General features: G+C 56.0%; 1 protein-coding gene across 1 annotated transcript; it reads right to left on the bottom strand.

The window, feature by feature from the left end:
- Nucleotides 1-68: 68 nt before the first annotated feature.
- Nucleotides 69-18437, bottom strand: SYNGR3 (synaptogyrin 3). The gene is made up of 4 exons (XM_079320631.1): nt 18303-18437; nt 10040-10280; nt 5871-6013; nt 69-3980 (listed from the first exon to the last, which is right to left on the bottom strand). Exons 1-4 carry the CDS (start codon nt 18399-18401, stop codon nt 3771-3773), a joined length of 693 nt encoding a protein of 230 aa, XP_079176757.1. The 5' UTR covers nt 18402-18437; the 3' UTR covers nt 69-3770.
- Nucleotides 18438-20226: the final 1789 nt, after the last annotated feature.

Below are 20226 nucleotides of genomic sequence, written 5' to 3'. Positions count from 1 at the left end.
CACAGACACCGAAAATACAGAATCACAGATTGTTCTCTCAAAAGATATTTTTATATATATAATATATACAAAATTGTAAACATTTTAAACTTATTTCCATACACAGTCCACTTTATACTACACTGCACAGAGGTTACTGACAACTGCAACTCCTGGAAGCGTCTGCTCGGACAGAGGTATCTGCAAAGAAACTGAACTTCCCAACCCTCAGGTGGGAGCTGTTGGAGATTAAAACTCTTGAAGGAGCTGAGGTTTGAATGTGTATTGCAACAAAATCCAGGCAGCTGAAGTGGGGCTTCAAGTTGAGGCAGTGAGGGCTGGGTGTGAGCCTCACTGAGGGGGGAAAGGGGCACACGGAGGGAAAAATGCAGCTGGGAACAGGAGCAGAGGGAACCAGAGCCACCTGCTTGGGGACAGACAGCACAGCCTGGGAGGGGTCTGTGAAATGTACAGCAGTTTTTACTGAGAGAAATACCCTCTGCATGGAATAACGATGGGAATTGCTAAGGAACAGAACCAGGAAACTTTGGGGGCTGGCACTGGGAGGGAAGGTACAAAACACAGGAGAAAAGAAATGCTGGGGGTGTCACTCTTTGTGGCATCAACTGATGGGAATCTCATCCCAGTGTCCAGGCACAGGAGCAGTGAGATCCCAAATGATGTCCTGGAAAGGGAGGGGTTTGCTCTCAGGGTCTGCTCCAGCCCCTGACACAGCAGGTAATGCAGGGAGGAGAATGTTTTTCACTGAACACTTAAGCAAAGCTTCTACCTTTGCCAGGAACAGCTTGAAATGTTGGCAAAAATTCCCAATCTTTTAATGTACTTGAATTGCAGAGTGCATGATGTGGTTACCTCAGTGCTGAGAAATAGCAGTGGTGTGACAGAGCCTCCTGGAGCACGAGGATGGGGCAGAATGCTGGAATTCCACTCTTTACACCCACATTTAGTGCTAACACTGTGCACAAGCTTTTTGGGCTGGGCTGAGCACAGGGAGGTCCTGCCCTCTGTGAGCCCTGTGTGCTGCTGATTCATGGGGAGAGCAGAGGGCTATAAACAGCTTGTGAGGATGGCAGAGCCCTGGCACACTCAGGACAATCCTGGAATGGTTTCGGGACAATTTTGGGGCAGGCCTGGCATCCTGTTAGGAAGTGGCCTAGGTGGTTACGAGGGGCTGAGTGCTGCTGTACCACAGCTGGGAGAAAAAGGAGAAAAGATGAAAATTGATGTTACAAACACCTGAAGCCCCAGCACCCCAAAGTCACTGCAGCCATGGCTCTGGTTCTCCACCACGGCTCCCTGGGGTGTGTTTGGTGTCACCCACCTGCACACCCTGCTCTGCCACCACCATCAGTGACACCGACAGCTGTGGGAACACTGTGGGCTTCCCAAAGGATTTGGGGCAGGATTCCAGGCACGAGTGTCACCCTCCCTCCAGGCAGGGTTAACTCAGCAGCACCAGGGCTCCGTGAGCTGGGGAGCTGCACCAGCAAACCCCAAAATGGGGCTGTCTGAGGCAGGCTGGGCTGGGTGAAGGCTCTCACCACAACCAGGGAGTTTGGGGCTGTTGCTGTGCCTGGTGGCACGGCCTCAGTGTGGCCACATCAGACACAAACCCAGTGCTACTCCCTGGAAAAATGCTCCAGCTGTGGCTCCTGCCTGTCCCAGCTGCCTGTCCCAGTGCCAGCCCAGCAGGGCTGCCACCCCTCTCTGCCTGGGACTGGCACTTGGTGTGCAGAGCATCAGGGCTCACCTCCCTGCAGCTGCTGCTGAGCGATGAGGATGGACACCTGAACATTCCCAGTTTCACCAAGGAGCACCTCCTGTGCCACCAGGAAGCCCCTCAGGCACCCAACCCTTCCTCCTCCTCCTCCTCCTCCCTGCCCGGCAGAGCAAGGAAAAGGCGACACAGATTTTGGGAAGTACCAGTGCTGGTGACATCCCTGTGTCCCTGCAGCAGAGGTCACAGCTGGTGGGATGTGCGTGTGGGGGCAAAGAAAGGCAATGCAGGCCTGGGGGGGACATTCAGAGCGTGTAATATTCAGCACGGGGGGCAGGACACGTCCCGCGGGCAGACACAGCTTTAGCTCTTTATACACGGAAACTCTGCAACAGTTATATTATAGTTAGAAAAAATACACTGTACCCAACGAACATTATCTCACGTACAATCAATTTAAACATTTAAATTGATTATAATTTTTGCTAAAATATTAACACAAGTACTGTTTGTGCTGCTAAAGTTTCAGTGTTCCCTCTAAGGAAAATATTGCTACAGTTCTACCCTACCCTGTATTCAAATCCTCGGGTTTTTTTTTTTTTCCTTTCCCAGCAAAACTGACTCCACAAAACCACAAAAATCCTGGGATCCACTGATCCTGCACTGGGCTGGGGTGTCCTGTGAGGAGCTGGGCACAGCCAGGACCTGGAGCCAAGGCAAGGAATGCACTTCACCACTGGCAGTGACCTCTCAGGAGGATCAGCTGCTTAATTAGTGCATTTATCTGCTGCTCCTTAATTAGTGCTCTGATGAGCTGTGCTGATGGCGACCAGGAGCTGTGACAGGAGGGGACAGGGGTGGCTATTGCTCCTCAGCAGCTTGGAAGGCAGTGGTGGCTTTGCAAGGCAGGACCAGGAGTCTCCAGGGATGGAGCTGCCACCAGCTGGGCTGGGAATTCAAATTCCAGCTCCTCAGTGACACAGCCTGGGTCAGGGAAAGCTGATAAGAACCTGCTGCATTTTACACATTCTGTTCTTTTTTAAATTGTTCTTTGCAGCTGAACCCCCAACCTGAGCCTCGTTGCTGGATGCTTTTCACTGTCTCTCTTCCCACATGGTTTCAGGATGGACTCTAATGGTCTGTGAAGCCTTTCCAGCTCCCTGCCTGAATCCCTCATTTCTGGAGGCTGCAGGGTGACACACGTCCCCACCCAGGGTTCTGCTCAGCTGACAGATGGTGGCTGCTCCCAGAATAAAAATACAAGTCCAATATTGCTCCTTAATGGCCTTGGATGTCGAGTCTGAGCCCCTCACCTTGGTCCTCACCTCTCCAGGTGAGGCTGTGTCAGCGCTGCCAACCAAAAATTCCTTAGGAATTTACAAACTTCCCAATCCCCCATGAGGAAACAGAACCACAAAGCCACATTCCCACTGATCACAGGCTATTCCCAGCTAGCAACCAGCTCCTGCTGGTTTTCATTCCAAACAGTAACTTTTTAAATCCTCAACCAGGACCTGTTGAAGTATAGAAGCAATCTGGATACTGATCCCAACCCCAGCCTGCTGTGCCTCCCCCCTGTGCCTATAAACCAAGTTTTGAAACACCTGTTTGGATTTTCGTTTTGTACAGCAAATATATACAAAGAAAAATAACACAGACACCACTGATTTCCCTGTGAATTTGGCACTTTCCATGGAACCTGGACCAGAAGCTCCACAGTGGGAGCAGACAGGGCCACCCACCCACCCTCGATGGATTCTGTGTTAGCTCTGGAAGAACGAGATCATTAATAATTCCTCAGCTGCTGCTTTCTAAGAGGAAAAGATGTCCTGGGCTTCCCCAGCAGAGCTCAGAGAGGGAATTTCCTCCCCTTCTCCACGAGTAGGTGATGTGGTACCAAAAACCTTCCTTCCTCCTGGCTTAGAGGGAACACTGCTTTTAGAAACCCTGGGACAGGTAAGACAAGAACCAATACCACTGTACAGAATTCACTGCACAACGAGCTAATGAAGGGACCCGGCACTGAGGGGGTACATGGGGAGCAGCCCCTCCCTCAGTAGGCTGGCACTTGGTAACCTTTGGGGTTGGGCTCTAGGCTCTCGCTGAACGGGGGGCTCTGGTAGCTCTCCGTGCTCTCCACGCCGCTGCCGCCGGGGTAGCCGGGGTACGAGGCGCTGGGATCGGTGCCGAACTGCTCGGTGGCGAACAGGGACATGTCCGTGCCCAGGCGGTACCGCTGCAGCGCCCGCAGAGCCAGCACCACCTGCGGGGACAGCGGGGACAGGGGGACAGCGTCACACCGGGCGGGGCTGCCAGCCCACGGCACCCCCGTGTCCCTCGGGGGGACCCCGAACCCGCCCGGCACGCCACAATCCCATCGGGATCTCGTGTCCCACCAGGATCCCACAGGCTCCCAGGACCTCACATCCCCCAGGACCCCAAACAACCTCTGAGCATCCCCCAAACCCTCAGGACCTGGCATCCCCCAGGAGCCCATGCACCCCCAGGATCCTGTGCCTCACCAGATTCACACATCCCCTCAGGACACCATAACCTCCCCCAGGACTCCCCAGTCCTCCCAGGACCCTGTGTCCCCCCAGGATCCCACAAGCTCCCAGGACCTCGCATCCACCAGGACCCCAAACATCCTTTGAGCATCCCCCAAACCCTCAGGACCTCGCATCCCCCAGGACCCCAAACATCCTTTGAGCATCCTCCAAACCCCTTGCATCCTCCCAGGAGCCCATGTACCCCCAGGATTCTGTGTCTCAGCAGCTTCACACATTACCCCAGGACCCCATAAACCCCCCCCCCCCCCCAGAACTCCACAATCCTCCCAGGACCCCCAAACCCTCAGAACCTTGCATCCCCCAGACCCCTCACCCCCTGACCCCACATTCCCCCCCTCTCTGCGCAGCACCGAGCCCATGGCAGCACCCAGCACGCTGCCACTCCCTCTATTGTACCCAAACCAGCCCCAAACCCCACCCGGACACTCCCGAAATCATTGCTGGGGCACGGTGACCCCCGGAGCTGTGCCTGGGCTGGGGGCTCTGCCTGTGCAGATCGGGCACTGCTGGCCCCAATAAACACATCTGCTGTGGGGAGGGAAAGCTGCCGAGAGCCAGCCCAGGAAAATAGGTCAGTTCTGCCGAGACTCCTTCACCCTTTTCCAGGTTGCTGGAATTGAGGTTGCAAACGGTGGGAAAATGTGGGCGGCAAAGCCGGGAGGACCCTGAGCTCGACCCCATTAAAAATTCAATTAGTTTGTAAATGACGAGCTGAGGAGGCTCAAAAACGCCTGTAGAGACCAGGAATGGCTTCCCAACCACCTCGGCCATCTTGGGGATGTGACAGGGACTGTTGTGTCCCCACTGCCCTCCCGGGGTGGGAGCAGATGCTGATGGGATGGGGAGCATCCACCCACTGCCCTTCCCCGAGGGCGATGGGGAAGAGCTGGGATTAAAAGAGATTTATCGGGATAATCATAAAGCAGGGAGCAGTGAAACTGGGGGAGAACTTGCTGCTGGGAAGCCTCGGCCTGGCTTTTGCCCCAATTCTTTGAAGGCAATATGGAATTAGGGCACATCCCGGGCTCTGTGCCCGGGAGAAGCTGGAGGAGGGATGGAGGTGACACGGGGCCATTCCTGCCTCTCCACACACAGCTTCTGGAGCAGAGAGCCCTGAGTGGCACAAACCCCCCTAGCTCATGTGGGGTGCAGCTGAGCCCCAGGGTTTCACCTGTCTGGAGTCCCTCTGCCCAGGAGGAGCCAAAACTGGAGCAAAGGGGGTTTCTAGAAGCCCCTTCTCCAGCAGAGGGGCCAGCCTGGCTTGAGAGCTCCCAAAATTCCACAGCCATCCCATGAACCTACTCAGTGCACAGATCTGCTCCTCTCTGCCTCCAACGAGGTCCTGAGATCATTGCAGCTCGTGGCTGGCAACACATTTTCAATGAAAACAAAACCTCCCAGCCTGGGGAGAAGGGGAAGCCTGGAATTCCCCAGCGAGAGGGGACTGGGCTGAAGCTTCCCTGGTCAGAAACCACCAGCTCCACGCTGCTTTCCCCAGCACAGCCCAGCAGGATTCACTTCTCCAAAGCCCAGCCTGCCCCTCCAGCCCTGCCCTGACCCTGGGTTTGTGCCCTGGCCCTCACCCAGATGATGATGGAGAAGAAGGAGAAGGTGATCGCCGCCCGCGCCGCGTCCGCGCCCTGCGCGAAGCCCCTGGTCAGCGTCGTCCTCTGCCACTGGTTTGCCAGGAAGCAGAAGGCTACAAACCACAGAAAGGCCAGGAAACCTGCAGGGGAACAGAGCTGCTCAGTGCTGCCCCTGCCCAGCACCTCTCCTGAGCTGGATCGCCCAGGTTTCCAATAGGAACAGGAATTTCAGGAGCCGTGGCACCAAAAGATTTTTAAAAATAAAACAGAGATGGAAGGAAATTGGTGGGGTCATGTCAGTGTGATGCCTGCTTGAAGTTCAGTTCAGCTGCACCTCAACCTGATCTCAATGACCCCCAGGGGCAGCACATCCTCACTGGACATGTTGGAGAAGGAGGATTCAATTCCACAAGGGCAGTGAATAACAGGACAAGGGGAAATGGCCTTAAGATGAGGGAGGGTGGATTTGCATTGGATATGGAGAAGAAATTCCTCCCTGAGAGTGTGAGGAGGCTCAGAGAAGCTGTGGCTGCCCCTGGATCCCTGGGAGTGTCCAAGGCCAGGTTGACAGGGCTTGGAGCAGCCTGGAAGGTGGAATGAGCTGGGTTTGAATCCCCCTTCCAACCCAAACCATTCTGTAAATCGGTGATTCCGTGACACGTGAGAGCTCTGCTCAGCCCTGCAGAGAATCCCCCTGGGCCTGTGGAACTGAGCAGAAACACTCTGGTGATTATTTGATTATTCCTGCCTGGAAGCACAGCTGGCTGAGCAAGATAGAGCTGCCCTAATTCCATCCCCAGCCACCAGCACTGCCCAGTGCCAAGGAGCTCAGGGAAGAGTCAAGGAAAAGCCAGGAGCACACAGGGCCAGCAGCAGGGGTTGTTTTCCAGCACTGGGAAGAGGAGCTGCACAATCTGGACCCTGCCACAGTGCTGTTTGCAGGGTCTCCATCATTCCTGATGTCTCAGATTCTGTGGATGCTGGGGATGCTGAGCAGCTTCCAAGGACCATCAGCACATCAGGAGGAGCAGCCAGGCTGCCAATCCCTGTCTGACTGCAGGAAGAGACTTCATTCCCTTTTATTCCCATTTATCTTGCCAGTTATCCCTAAATACAATATAAAATTGTACCCACATCCACACTGAGTGCTGGAGGTACAGCATTTAGTTAAAGGCCTTTAATTCAGAATTTGCTCCTAATTGCAGTTTAGGACACGTTCCTTGTCTCCTCCTGCATGCTGGGTTAGGAATTCCCAACCATCAGGCCTGCCTTGGCAGGAAGGATCAGTCAGGTTTCCTTTTCCAAATTACAGAAACTTCACCAAATACAACCAATCCTGTCATCAAACCCATCCAAATTTCTGCACAAGCATTTTCACTTCTCTTTAGGACAGTGACTTGTTGCCAGCATTAAAAGAGACCTCTGAGGTTTAGTTCTTAAAGGTCACTCTTGAATTCAGGGATATTTTCTGTTCCCCTGCTCTTACAAGGGGGCTTTACAGCTCCCTGCTATGGGAAGCAGCTCCCACCCCTGAATTTGGACCTCAGCCATTGCTCAGAATCACACTGAGGGCAGTTTGGAAGTTAAAAACCCAGAAATGAACCAGGAGCAGCTGCCAAAGGTTAATCCACAGTGTGGGAGCAGCAGGATGGCTCAGGGACAGGGTTGGGGACACAGGGCTGGCACAAGGGACATGGGGCTGGCAAAAGGGACATAGAGCTGGCAAAAGGGACATGGGGCTGGTATAAGGGACATGGGGCTGGTATAAGGGACACAGGGCTGGCACTGCTTTGTGCAGGTTGAAGTTGTTTCTGTGTGTAACACTGCACCCAGTGCAGCTCATCCTCCCCAGCAGCACACTGCCACTGATCCCCCGCTGCCACTGTGTCCCCAGTGCCACCCCAGCCCTGGTGGCACCCCTGGGATGGCAGGGGTTAAAATGACATCATGCACAGCCCGGAGGCAGCACGGCTGCGCTGGGAACTGCAGCTGCCAAATCCCTCTGCAGCAGCAGCTCTGACCTTCCTCCTGCTGGAAGCAGCAGCACCTCCAGCCAGGAGCAGCTGGCACAGCTCCTGCTGCCACCCACGGGCACTCCAGGGGTTTGTGGGCACAGAGAAGCCTTTGCCCTCCAGAGCAGCTCTGGGCAGCAGCAGGGTCCCTGCAGGGCCATGGGGCCGGGCATGAGCAGCAGCTCCAGGTGTGGGTGGGTTTTTGGAGGACTGGCAGGGTTTAAAGCCCTCTGAGAGGAGCAGGGATGGGGTGAGGCTCCCTGTGCCAGCCCCAGCTCCAGCTGGAGCAGCAGCTCCACTCCCTGCAGCACCCCGGGGAAAAGGAGAGCCCAGCAAGCAGAGAGGGAGATAATGATCACTCAAGGACCTGCACAGAACTGAGTGCAAACACCAGGAAGATGTGTTACCACTCCAGTCACAGCCTGGCCTGTGGGAACAGCTGGAAGAGCAGCTGGAAGAGAAGATTGTAAATGCTGCTTTCAGTGTGGTGGCCCTGCCTGAACCCCCCCTGTGCCCCAGGTACTTCCCAGATGGGTTTTAGGAAGGAATTCCTCCCTGTGAGGGTGGAACAGGCACAGGGTGCCCTGAGAAGCTGGGGCTGCCCCTGGATCCCTGGATGAGTTTCACTGGGTTTGGAGCATCCTGGTCTAGTGGAAGGTGGAACTGAAAGGGCTTTAATGTCCCTTCCAACCAAACCATTCCAGGATCCTCTCGTTTCTCCTCTCAGTGTCCATCACAGGGACAAAGGAGGAGAGACAGAGTTTGAGAGCAGTGCCAGCTCCCACATGCCTGGCAGGGAGCAGAGGCTGTCAGGATGTGAGGCAGGATCCCAGCCTGGCCCTGGGACACACAGCAGCAGCAGCAGGATGGATGTGATATCCCCCTTCTGCTTGAATCCAAGGATTTTAGACACTGAGCCCTATGGAAGGGGCTGTAAATTTTATCTAACAAGGGCTGGGTGCTCCAGCACCATGAAAATGAACTTTGCAGCCAGCAGAGAACAGCCTGAACAACAGGCAAGGCAGGGAGGTGATGATGGATGTGTTCATTTGGGACAGAGAGCCATCAGTGATGCTTGTGCTGGATAAGTCACCCCAGACTTTGCTACCAGAGCCTGGGAAGCACAAACAGAGCCAGGCAGCTCCCAGAGCCGAGCAGAGGATCCCTCCCATCCTGGAGCATCCTGCAGGGATGAGCCTCAGCCCCAGGGCCCAGGGGGCACAGCAGAGCCAAGGCAGCCCCAGCCCCAGCTGCACAGTGAAACCAAACCCCAGGCAGAGCTGAAACCACCTTTGCTTTTCCTGAGCCAGAAGAGGAGATGTGGGTGGGTCAAACCCCAGTGTGGGCTCTGAGATGTGACCACCAAGCCTCACCCTGTGGATGGCCCCACCAAACCCAGCTCAGAGAACATCTCCAGTTGTAGAGTGAGGACACACCACTGTCCCCAGCCACCACATGGGGCTGCCTCAGTGCTCCCTGAGCCCATGGCTGGATGGGACAACTCCCCTGCCACCCCTGTGTCCCCAGCCAAGGCACACGAGCTGTGTCAGGCCATGGGAGGAGTGAGGATGACTCAAGAGTGAAGGGGCAGGGCACAGCAGTGACCCCAGAGAGCCAGAGCAGAGCAGAGTAGGGCAGGGCAGGGCAAGGCAGGGCAGGGCAGGGTGGGGCAGGGTAGAGGAGAGCAGAGGACAGCAGGGCAGGGTGGAGAAGGGCAGAGAAGGGCAGAGCAGGGCAGGGCAGGGCAGGGCAGGGCAGGGCAGAGTGGGGCAGGGCAGGGGAGAGCAGAGCAGGGCGGGGCAGGGTGGGGCAGGACAGGGCAGGGCAGAGGAGAGCAGGGCAGGGTGGGGCAGGGTGGAGAAGGGCAGAGCAGGGCAGGGCGGGGCAGGACAGGGTGGGGCAGGGCAGAGCAGAGCAGAGGACAGCAGGGCAGGGCGGGGCAAGATGGGGAAGGGAAAGGAAGGGAAGGGAAGGGAAGGGAAGGGAAGGGAAGGGAAGGGAAGGGAAGGGAAGGGAAGGGAAGGGAAGGGAAGGGAAGGGAAGGGAAGGGAAGGGAAGGGAAGGGAAGGGAAGGGAAGGGAAGGGAAGGGAAGGGAAGGGAAGGGAAGGGAAGGGAAGGGAAGGGAAGGGAAGGGAAGGGAAGGGAAGCAGTACCTGAGAAGCCCAGGTCCAGCAGCACGGCTCGCTTGCGGTCCTTGACGCTGCTGATCTGCTGGAAATGCAGATCCAGCACGAAGAAGAAGATGCAGCCGAAGAAGGCGATGAGCCCCACGGCGATGCCGTAGCTGCAGGCACTCTCATTCTCGTTGAAGATGCAGAGCAGCTCGGGGTGCTGGCTGTCCTTGTTCACGTAGCACTCGTTCACAATGGAGCCAAACACCACGATGGAGAAGATCTGAGGGAGGGAAGAGGGAGGACAGAGCACACCTTGCTGCTGCTTGCACTGGACTCTTTTCCAGCAGCAGTGTCCCTGGATTCAGTCCCATCCTCAACTCCATGGCAATGTGGCGTTTGTGAGCCACAGCCAGGCAGCACCTGGGTGCTCCTCCTCTGGGACGTGGAACCTCCTCCTGCCTTCCAGGGCCCTGCTGGGCAGAGTAGTTTAAGAACTTTTGGTTTAAGAGCCTTTAGTTTAAGAACCTTTAGTTTAAGAACCTTTAGCTCTTTTCCAGACAGGCTGGAGAGAGAAAAAATAGCCAGATGGGGCAGGTGCCTGCAGAGTGTCTGTGCTGGTGCTGCTCTCTGCTGCCAGGCTTGCCCCAAAACACTCCTGCTGTCCCTGTGGGGCAGGGAGGAAGGAAAGGACAGGGGATAACTGAGCTGAGCTGGGAAGGGCTGGATTGCTGGTGGAGGGGACAGGGGACACGTGTGAAGAGGTGGCACAGCCTGCTCTGGGAGCAACAGGGTGATTTTTCATCTGGTTTAGCAGGGGCTGAAATATGCAGCTCCTGAATCCATGATCAGAGACCTGGCTTGGGCCCAAGAGGGGCAGAGGGACAAAGGGACAGAGGGACAGGGGCTGCCTAGCTGGCCACACTGGCACTGGAGGTGTCACATCCCTGCAGGAAGGATCTGGATGGCAGCAGCTGTCTCAGGGAACACCACTGCCCTGCAGCAGTTCCCTCATCTCCTGGTGCCAAAGGCAGCAGGGGAAGGTGCAGGAGCAGCACAATCCAGTCTGGATCCCACTCTGGCAGAGCCTGGAACAGGCTGTGAGCAGGGAAGGGAGTGCAGGAGCATCTCCCTCACGCTGGGAGCCTCTGATCCCATACCTGCCAGCACCAGCAGCAGTCCCTGCTCACATCCATCCCTGCTGGCTCCTGGGGCACAGCTGGAGCCAGGCAGGCAGCAGCACAGATAAGAGGCTCCTGCAGCTCTCCTGGGAGCAGCTGGGGATGGGAACAGGGCACGACTGGCTCCTGCTGCACCTGCAGGGACAGGGACAGGTGACACAGAGGGAGCAGCCTTCATCACAGGATGATGGCCAGCTGGTGGCTCTCCTGTCACCTGTGTGACCTGTGTCACCTCCTGCAGCTCCCAGGGAAGAGCAGGGCAAATGCAGCAGAGCCACCCCCAAGGTTCAACACTGGGACAGAGCTTCTGCTCTTCCTCCTCTGGAGTTTAATCACGGCCTGGGCTCCTGTCCCACATCCATGGCTGGCTCAGGTCAGCCCTGAGCACCAGCCACGAGCTCAGGGGCCACCCAAGGGGCACATGCACCCTGCTGCTCACTGTGCTGTGCTAAGGGAGCACTTGGGATGGCACAGCATCATCATCATCATCATCATCATCATCATCATCATCATCATCATCATCATCATCATCATCATCATCCTTCCCATCAGCATCATTGCCACCATCATTGTCATCATCACCATTCTCATCCCCATCCTTGTCACCATCATATTTACCATCATCATCCTCATCCCCACCCTCATCACCATCATCACCATCATCCCCATCCTCATCCCCACCCTCATCACCATCCTCACCATCATCCCCATCCTCATCACCATCCTCACCATCATCCCCATCATCATCACCATTGTCACCATCCTCATCCTCATCCCATCCCCATGGTGCTCACAGCAGGAGGATGTTGTGTGTAAGGAACAAACAACAACAAACAGCACTGATGGTGTTACCAGAGCTTTGGCAGCAGCTGTAACATCAGCAGTTGTAAAAATCTGCTCATAAATAATGCAAAATTGTTATTTACCATCAGAAATAGCAGCAGCATTTATAAACCAGCCCTGGGAAGAAGTAATGTGATTCTGGAAAACATGAATAATTGAGGCCCTCTGATTCTACACCATCACTTCTCTGGCAGCCCAGCAAAGTTGTGATCAGCTCCTCCAAGAAGTTCCACTCAGCTCTCCCAGGATGAACAACCTTCCCCAAGTTTTTGGGAGCCTGCTGGCAGCTCTGGTGGGAGGGAGAACTCCCAAAAATACAATTCAGGATGTCACAGCACAGGTGAGTGGTGCCTGCACCAGCTCTGCACACCTGGGGCTGCCAATATTTTATTTTTAAATGATGTTTTATCATTAACTTCTAGTTCCAAAGGATTTTGGAAAGCAGAGAATCTTTCCCAAATGGCTCAAACCATGAGACCCCCAAATCCACATTTCAATGGACAAAACACAGGACATGCAGCTTTTCCTTGGGAGGTCAAAGTAGCAACGAATCCCAAGTGCCCACATTTAATAGATGAGCTCAAAATATCAGCACTGCCTGAATATTCCTGTCAAAAAATGCTTTTCCATGGTTTTTCTCTCCCTTACCCCAGGATTGTAATGTTATGGTTTTTCTTAAAAAACCCACTTGTGCTGGTGAAACATTTAAATGAGAATAAATTTGGTGTTGTCTTTCTAAGTTTAGATTAAAATGTGCTTTTATTTTAGGAAAACGTGGGTAGATGAAATTAATGTGGGCAGGGAAATAACCCCCTCGTATTTATTAAAGTTCACACAGAAGAAGTGAATTTTCCCAATCACCTTCACAAACCACAGTGGCTCAAAGCCCCAACCAGCTCATCAGAGACTTGAAAGAGAAAAGACAAGGTCAGATTTTCCACTGTGAGTGAGGTTTTGTGGGTCTGAGCAGAATCTCAGAGGATTTGCAAAGGAGCCTTCACAGGACATTTCATTTTCCAGCTGAACAACCCAATGCCACCAGCAACAAATTCTGCTTTTCCTGGAAGAACACCAGGGACACACTGGCACCTCTCTTGTTAAGGAAAATCAGTTCCCCTGGTTTAAAATTTGCTTGCAAGCAAGAAGAAACATCCCTGCAGGGCAGGCAGCATTTCTGTGACAGGACAATGGCATGGGACAATGGGACAGGACAATGGCATGGAACAATGGGACAGGACAATGGCACAGGACAGTGGGACAGGACAATGGCACAGGACAGTGGGACAGACAATAGGACAGGACAATGGGACAGACAATGGGACAGGACAGTGGGACAGGACAAAGGGACAGGACAGTGGGATGGGACAATGGGACAGGACAATGGGACAGGTCTCTTCTGCTCAGAGAATGGTGAGCCCTGGCACAGGGTGCCCAGAGCAGCTGTGGCTGCCCCTGAATCCCTGGCAGTGTCCCAGGCCAGGCTGGACAGGGTTTGGAGCAGCCTGGGACAGTGGAAGTGTCCCTGCCATGGCAGGGGTGGCACTGGATGGGTTTTAAGTCACCTTCCAACCCAAACCATTCCTGGATTTTGTAATTCTGCTGGACCCTAATGTGTCCAGGATGGAGACACCTTTCAGGTGTGGATAAAGCTGGAGCTGTGTCTGCCCTCTCCCCACCACATTTTTGCCATCTGGAGGATGTGGCTGCCCAGGCTGCCTGCCTTTCTTCTGGAATTCTGCTCTGCAGACCCCTGCTCCCTCCTGAAGCTCCAGCAGCCTGGACTCCAGCACACACAGATTTTTCCTCTCTGTTGCTTTCAGCTTTGTGCAGCCCATCCCCTAAAATGTGCTTCAGGAGACCTCACAGCCTGAGCAGAGCCAAGAAAGGAAAACAAAAAGCAGATAACAGAGGAGAGCACGAGCTGAGAGCTTGGGTGTGAGCTGTCAGCCATTTTAAGGTGAGATGTTCCCACTGCTGAGGAGCTGTACTCAGATTTGGGACCTATAAAAAAAACACCACCAGAAGGTGTGGGGTTGTAGAAGCCTGCAGAACCCGGCTTGGATTACACACACCAGCAACCATTAATGTCAGCATGGAGGAAATGGGCTGGGGAAATAACCCAGAGCTGGTTTCCTCTGCTGTGGCTCCTGAGCAGAGGGCTGGGCACAGCCAGACGTGCAGAGAGATCCCTCACTCCCTCCAGGCACACAAACACTCCAGCTCAGCTCCCTGCCCTCCTGAAACCAGCAGGGAAAACAATCGAGGTCAAATTAGCACAGGACAAATCCTGCTTAGCACTGAGTGTTTCCCTAAGCCCTGCTAAGCCCCTGTGTGTGCACGAGCCTGGCACAGATCCTGGGGATGAGGGGGATTCCTGGCACAGGGAGGCAGTCAGCCCCTGGGCTCTCTACAGTTTATCTCACAGGGAAGGTTCCAGAACTGATCTGCATTGTTTATGGGAGACTGTGAAGACCAAAGCTCTGCTCTCAGCACTGCCAGATCTCCCATAGCACTACAGAGACCACCACAAAGGGGAGGCCTGGAGTAGTTTCTGGCACAGAAAAGGGTGGTCTGATGCTCTAATAGGTTTAGGGCCACGTCCACCAGGCTAATCAGCTTGGGAGGATGTCTATTGATGAGCACATGACTGATTTTTCCTGAATTACTTTTTCTGATGTGGCAAGAGATGCTGGATGCTGGCTGAGATACAGTGTCCATTCAGGACTCCTAATCTGGTCCTGCAATCTGAGCACATGGCACAGCAGCAGTGCTTGAAACCAGAGATGACAGGAGCATGACAATTTAGAACCATTTTAAGCTCAGATGCAGCAAAGCTTCCCTATAATTCCATTACCAAAATGTTAAATTTAAGTCCTGCCTTTAATCCATAGCCTGCAGAAAGAGAAAATTAAGACAGAAATCTGATGACCCTTCTGAGAAGTGGTCAGGACTGAAGTCTGAAGCAGCTCAGATCACGCTAATGACTCTGAGCATTGCTGGGGCTCCTGCAGTGCCAGAGCAGCCTTGGAGCTCTGCCCTAAGAGCCCTGAGTGCTCAGGACCAGTGAAAGCCCCAAAGAGCCACCCAGAGCTTATTCCCTGCATTTCTCCTGCTGAGCTCCAGGGAGGCAGAGACTGGGATGGGATAATGGGATGGGATAATGGGATGGGATAATGGGATGGGTGACTCAGGTGGGATGAGAGTGCACTGACAGGACCCAGCCCTGCACTTCTGCTGCTTCTCTGTGTACAATCACTGGAATTGCTGAAAAAGTTTAGCAGAATGTTTTCCAAAACTGCTTTTAAAAGCCAGACCTAAGCTTATGTTAAATGAACGATTGCCCTGCAAAGCTGAGTGGCCACTTGAAAGTCTGGCTGGCACGGGCAGTCACAGAGAAAGGAGCTCATGATTCTGCAGGCACACATCATGAATATCGACTCTGTTTGGCTGTGCAAAAAATGTCTCAAAAGGAAACCACAAGAGCGATCACATCTTCATCTGACAAACTGCATCAGACAGACAGGGAAGAAATGAATGAGGAACTGTTAAATGGTTCTTTCCAGCTTTTGATTTTACAGCTCAAGCAGGAGTGAGTTTTTTTTTTCCCCCTCATATACTCAGAATTATTCAGTCAGGGGGAGGCAGAACCAGGAATCCCCTTTGGCCACCGCTGACATTTGGGGATTTCTGTGTTGGTCACCATTCACCTGCCAGTCCCTCACATGTCTGCCAGCAGCAGGTCCCCGAGGCAGCCACTGGAGCCACAAAAGGGAACTGGACCCTCCTTGGGTGCTGGGAAGCCCCAGCAGCAGTGATCAACCAGATAAACACCAGTGACTCACCCCAGCCACCTGGGGCTGGCCCCGAATCCCTGTGGGATTTTCTCCATCACCCCCACCCAAAGCAGTTCCCCCCTTTTCCCAGGAGCAGCTGACAGCACACACAGGGCAGGGCCCTGTCTCCAGCGTGGGACCCAGCTGCTCACCCTAACCACGCTGCAAAGATGCACCACCGAGGCACAGGAAGGAAAACCACGTGAGGAGAGCCCATCCCAAAGCCTGACCTCAGCCCAGGGCTTGCTCAGCAACCATCCAGGGCTGCTCTGTGCACAGGCAGCTGCTCTCCCCTGGGATAGCCTGGCAAGGCTCTGTTTGCTGTGGGAACCAGGGAGTGGCATGGTGGGCATCACCATGGACATCACCATGTGCCACACTGCCACACTCACCCAGCACAGCAGCAAGGAAGGCAGCAGAGACCTCAGCAAAGCCTTTGGCTGCCTCCTCCATGCAGGCTCTCCATCCATGGGCTTGGTCTGGAATCCAGGCACAAGGCACAGCAGAGGGAAGGGGATCTGCTCACACCCTGCACTGACTGCAGCCCAGCTCACACTGCAGAGCAGCCACTGATGCTGAGCTGGTTTCAGACACAGGGAACTGGAGTGAGACACCCAGCTGGGGCTCTGAACCCTGACAGATCTTCCAGTGAATGTGAGACCTGGGAAAGGGGCTCCAAAGGCAGCTCCCAACCCCCAGCCTGCTGAAAAGAGCAAAAAACTCCCTTTTTGCTCAGTGGGCTTTGGAGCCAACTCAAAATTCTGCCAACATTTATGGGATAGCACCATGCTCATCCCATGTTTGTCCATACTGGTGGCCCCTGCACTTGTTTGGAGTTAAGCTGATGATTTTCTGTAGTTGTAAGCACTCGTTTGTCCCTGTGAACACAGACCCAGGAAAGGCTCCACTGAAATTCACCACTCCAGGAAATTCACCGCTCCAGGAAATTCACCACTGAATAAACCAGTGAATATATAGAGGAATATTTTCTAAGCTGGGGTTTTTATTTTGCACCTGTATTCCATACTCTGGTCCTGCTTCCCAGCAGTGTCCAACTCCCTCCATTAATCAAGGGTGGGGACCCCTCTGGGTGCCAGGTGACACATTTATTTTAGGAGGGGCTGAACTCACCAACAGTGTGTCAGATTTATTTAACTGTACCACTGCCAGCAGTTTGCCATTGCCACTCCAGGAGGGTCCAGACCAAGTTTTCTTCCAGGAAACAGCTGCTGCCCTGTGTCTCAACCCTGCCCCAAATGCCCCACAAAACTGGACACCCCAGGTCCAACCCTGGCCCCCTTTTCTTCCCCAGCATGGGCCTTCTCCAAGCCCTAGGAAGGACACCAGCTCCCATCCAGCCACACACTGCAGCATGTGGTTTAACTCTGAGCATGTGATTGCAGCTGGAATTGCTCATGTGCTGCACATTGTGCTGCTCAGGGCCTTGGCCAGGGCATCCCAGCCCGGAGAGCCCCACGGACACTGTGGTTGTGACTGCTGGAAGGAGGGCAGCTCCTCCCCATCACAGCTTTCCTCTGCTGCCTGCCTCACTGAGCACTGCCAAAGGTGACACAGAGCCAGCCAGGTGTGACACGGGCGAGGACACGCCCCAGGCTCATCCACAGCCTCCAGACAAGCACTGGAGCCAGGTGAGAGCAGGGCAGACCCTTCCCATGGGGGGGGTTGGGAAGGACCTGGCATTCCTGAGCTCCCGAGGCTCTGCACACCTGCAGATCTCAGCAAAAAGCCAAGCCGGGGGAGGAAAATTAGGGACTTCCCTGAGCCCTGGGCATCGGGGCACCACGGCTCCAGGGCCTGGCACCGCTCCCCGGGCACGGATCCCAAATCCTTCCCGGAGCGGCTGCACAGCCCATCCCACCTCCTGTGCCCCTCCACGGCGGGAGTTCACAGATGGGAAAGGTCCAACAAACATGACATCCTCCTCCAGCACGGGGAGCTGGCTCCTGGGTTTCTGGCACACACACGCATGCACGGAGCGCGCAAAGCAGGAAAATGTCCTCTGCCTCCTGCTCCTCCTGGAGCCGCATCCTCCAGCACCGCACCGGAGAGGGGCAGCGGAGCATCCCGGCCCCATTCCCGACGAAATTCCCTGCCAGCTCCCCCGGGGCTGGGCAGTGCCCACCGCACCGGCACCGGCACCGCATCAACACCGGCACCGGCAGCGGCAGCGCACCGAGCGCCGGGAACGATGCACCGGGAACGATGCACCGGCTGCGGGCACGATGCACCTGAGCCGCCCATCGCCCCAGCACTGCCCATCTCCCCTGGCAATGCCCATCGCCCCAGCACTGCCCATCTCCCCTGGCAATGCCCATCGCCCCGGCAGTGCCCATCACCCCGGTGCTGCCCATCAGTGCCCGCCGCGCCGGGCGCTGTCCCCGCACCTCCGCCGCCCATCCCCGCGCCGCCGCGGCCGTTCCGCCTTACCCAGGTGGTCACCCGGAGCAGGGTCTGGGGCTGCTTCAGGAAATCCACGGGGTCGATGGCCCCCCCCGCCCGGCCCGCTCCGAAGGACGCTCCTTCCATCTTCCCCCGCGCCGCTCCGCGCCCAGCCGAGCCCCGCCGTGCGCGCCCCGCGCCGGCCGCGCGCCCGCCCCCCCCGCGCCCCTCCCTCGTGGGCTCGTCCGCAGCGCCGCGTGCGGGCGGCGGGAGGAACCACCCGGCGAGTGGGGGGGGTGGTTGGGGTGGGGTGGGCACGGACAGGTGCGCGCGGCCCGCAGTGAGAGTGGGATGCCACCCGAACACCGGGATATGGGCACTGTGATGGGCACTGTCACCGAGCTGTGGGCATGGGCACTGTGATAGTGGGACAGCCACTGTCACCAGGATGTGGGCATGGGCATTGTCACCTAGCTGTGAACCCGGGCACTGTGACAGTGGGACAGCCACTGTCACTGAGATGCAGGCACAGGCACTGTCACAGCCATTGTCACTGAGCTGTGGACATGGCCACCACGCTGTGCCATGGCTGGGGACACCACAGAACAGTCAGGACACCTTTCCCATTGCCAATGTCACTGTGTTGTTCCAATAATAACCGCCCTACTGTCACTGTGCTGCTTGTGGGGATAGCCATGGGCAGGGATGAGGTGTCCTTGCAAGGGTCACCGCCCCATGCCAGTGTCACCAGACAGTGACAAAGGCTGCCTGGGCTATGGCCCTGTGAGCAGCTGGCTGTTGGCAGGAGGGTGATGCCATGACCAGGAGCACAGGGAGGTCACCACGCTGCAGACACTGACCCTAAAATAAACACCCCTTCTGTGCCCAGCCCCCCAGAAAGAGTGGCTGTCACCCTTTGGGGACCCTCAGAGGCTCTCAGACTCGGCAAGAGCCAGGGCTCTGCTGGCCACTCGCCGGGGCCAGTGGCCCAGAGCAGAGGGCAAGGTTTGGCAGCTGCTCTGTGCTGTTGCACATTCATGGCTGATGCAAGAAAAGGGAAGTGAAAATGTTGGGGTCTGACCTCTCGCTTTCCTCACGCACGGAAGGAGGCAGCCAGAGCTGCCACGGGACGGGAGGAGGCCAAACCCCATCCCTGCTCCTTCCCCATGGACAGCAGGAAGGAGGAAAAAAGCAGAACCTTAGAGGGAAACCCTCGATGAGTGCGGAGGGAGATCCCCCCGCGGCTCCGGGACCATGTCCTGGGTTGGTTCGCAGAGCACCGCGATGCTGATCCCGGTTCCATAGATACCGATGCCATGACAACCCTGACATCATCCCTGCTCCGGACGGGAGCTGCAGGGGAAGGCGCAGGGAGGAGGAGCCCGCCCGCCCTGCCGGCCCTGCTGGCACTGCTGGCACTGGCACTGCTGGCACTGGCACTGCCGGCACTGCTGGCCCTGCTGGCACTGCTGGCACTGGCACTGCCGGCACTGCTGGCACTGGCACTGCTGACACTGGCACTGCCGGCACTGCTGGCCCTGCTGGCACTGCTGGCACTGGCACTGCCGGCACTGCTGGCACTGGCACTGCTGACACTGGCACTGCCGGCACTGCTGGCACTGCTGGCACTGCTGGCACTGGCACTGCCGGCACTGCTGGCACTGGCACTGCTGGCACTGGCACTGCTGCCACTGCCGGCACTGCTGGCACTGCTGGCCCTGCTGGTTCTGCTGGCACTGCTGGCACTGGCACTGCTGGCCCTGCTGGCCCTGCCGGCACTGGCACTGCTGCCACTGCCAGCACTGCTGGCACTGCTGGCCCTGCTGGTTCTGCTGGCACTGCTGGCACTGGCACTGCTGGCCCTGCTGGCCCTGCTGGCCCTGCCGGCACTGGCACTGCTGCCACTGCCGGCACTGTTGGCACTGCTGGCACTGCTGGCCCTGCTGGCACTGGCACTGCTGGCACTGGCACT

Source organism: Erithacus rubecula, assembly GCF_903797595.1.
Source record: "Erithacus rubecula genome assembly, chromosome: 17".
Classification (NCBI taxonomy): domain Eukaryota; kingdom Metazoa; phylum Chordata; class Aves; order Passeriformes; family Muscicapidae; genus Erithacus; species Erithacus rubecula.
The sequence above is the reverse complement of the archived record's forward strand: the minus strand, read 5'-3'. Positions and strand labels throughout refer to the sequence as shown.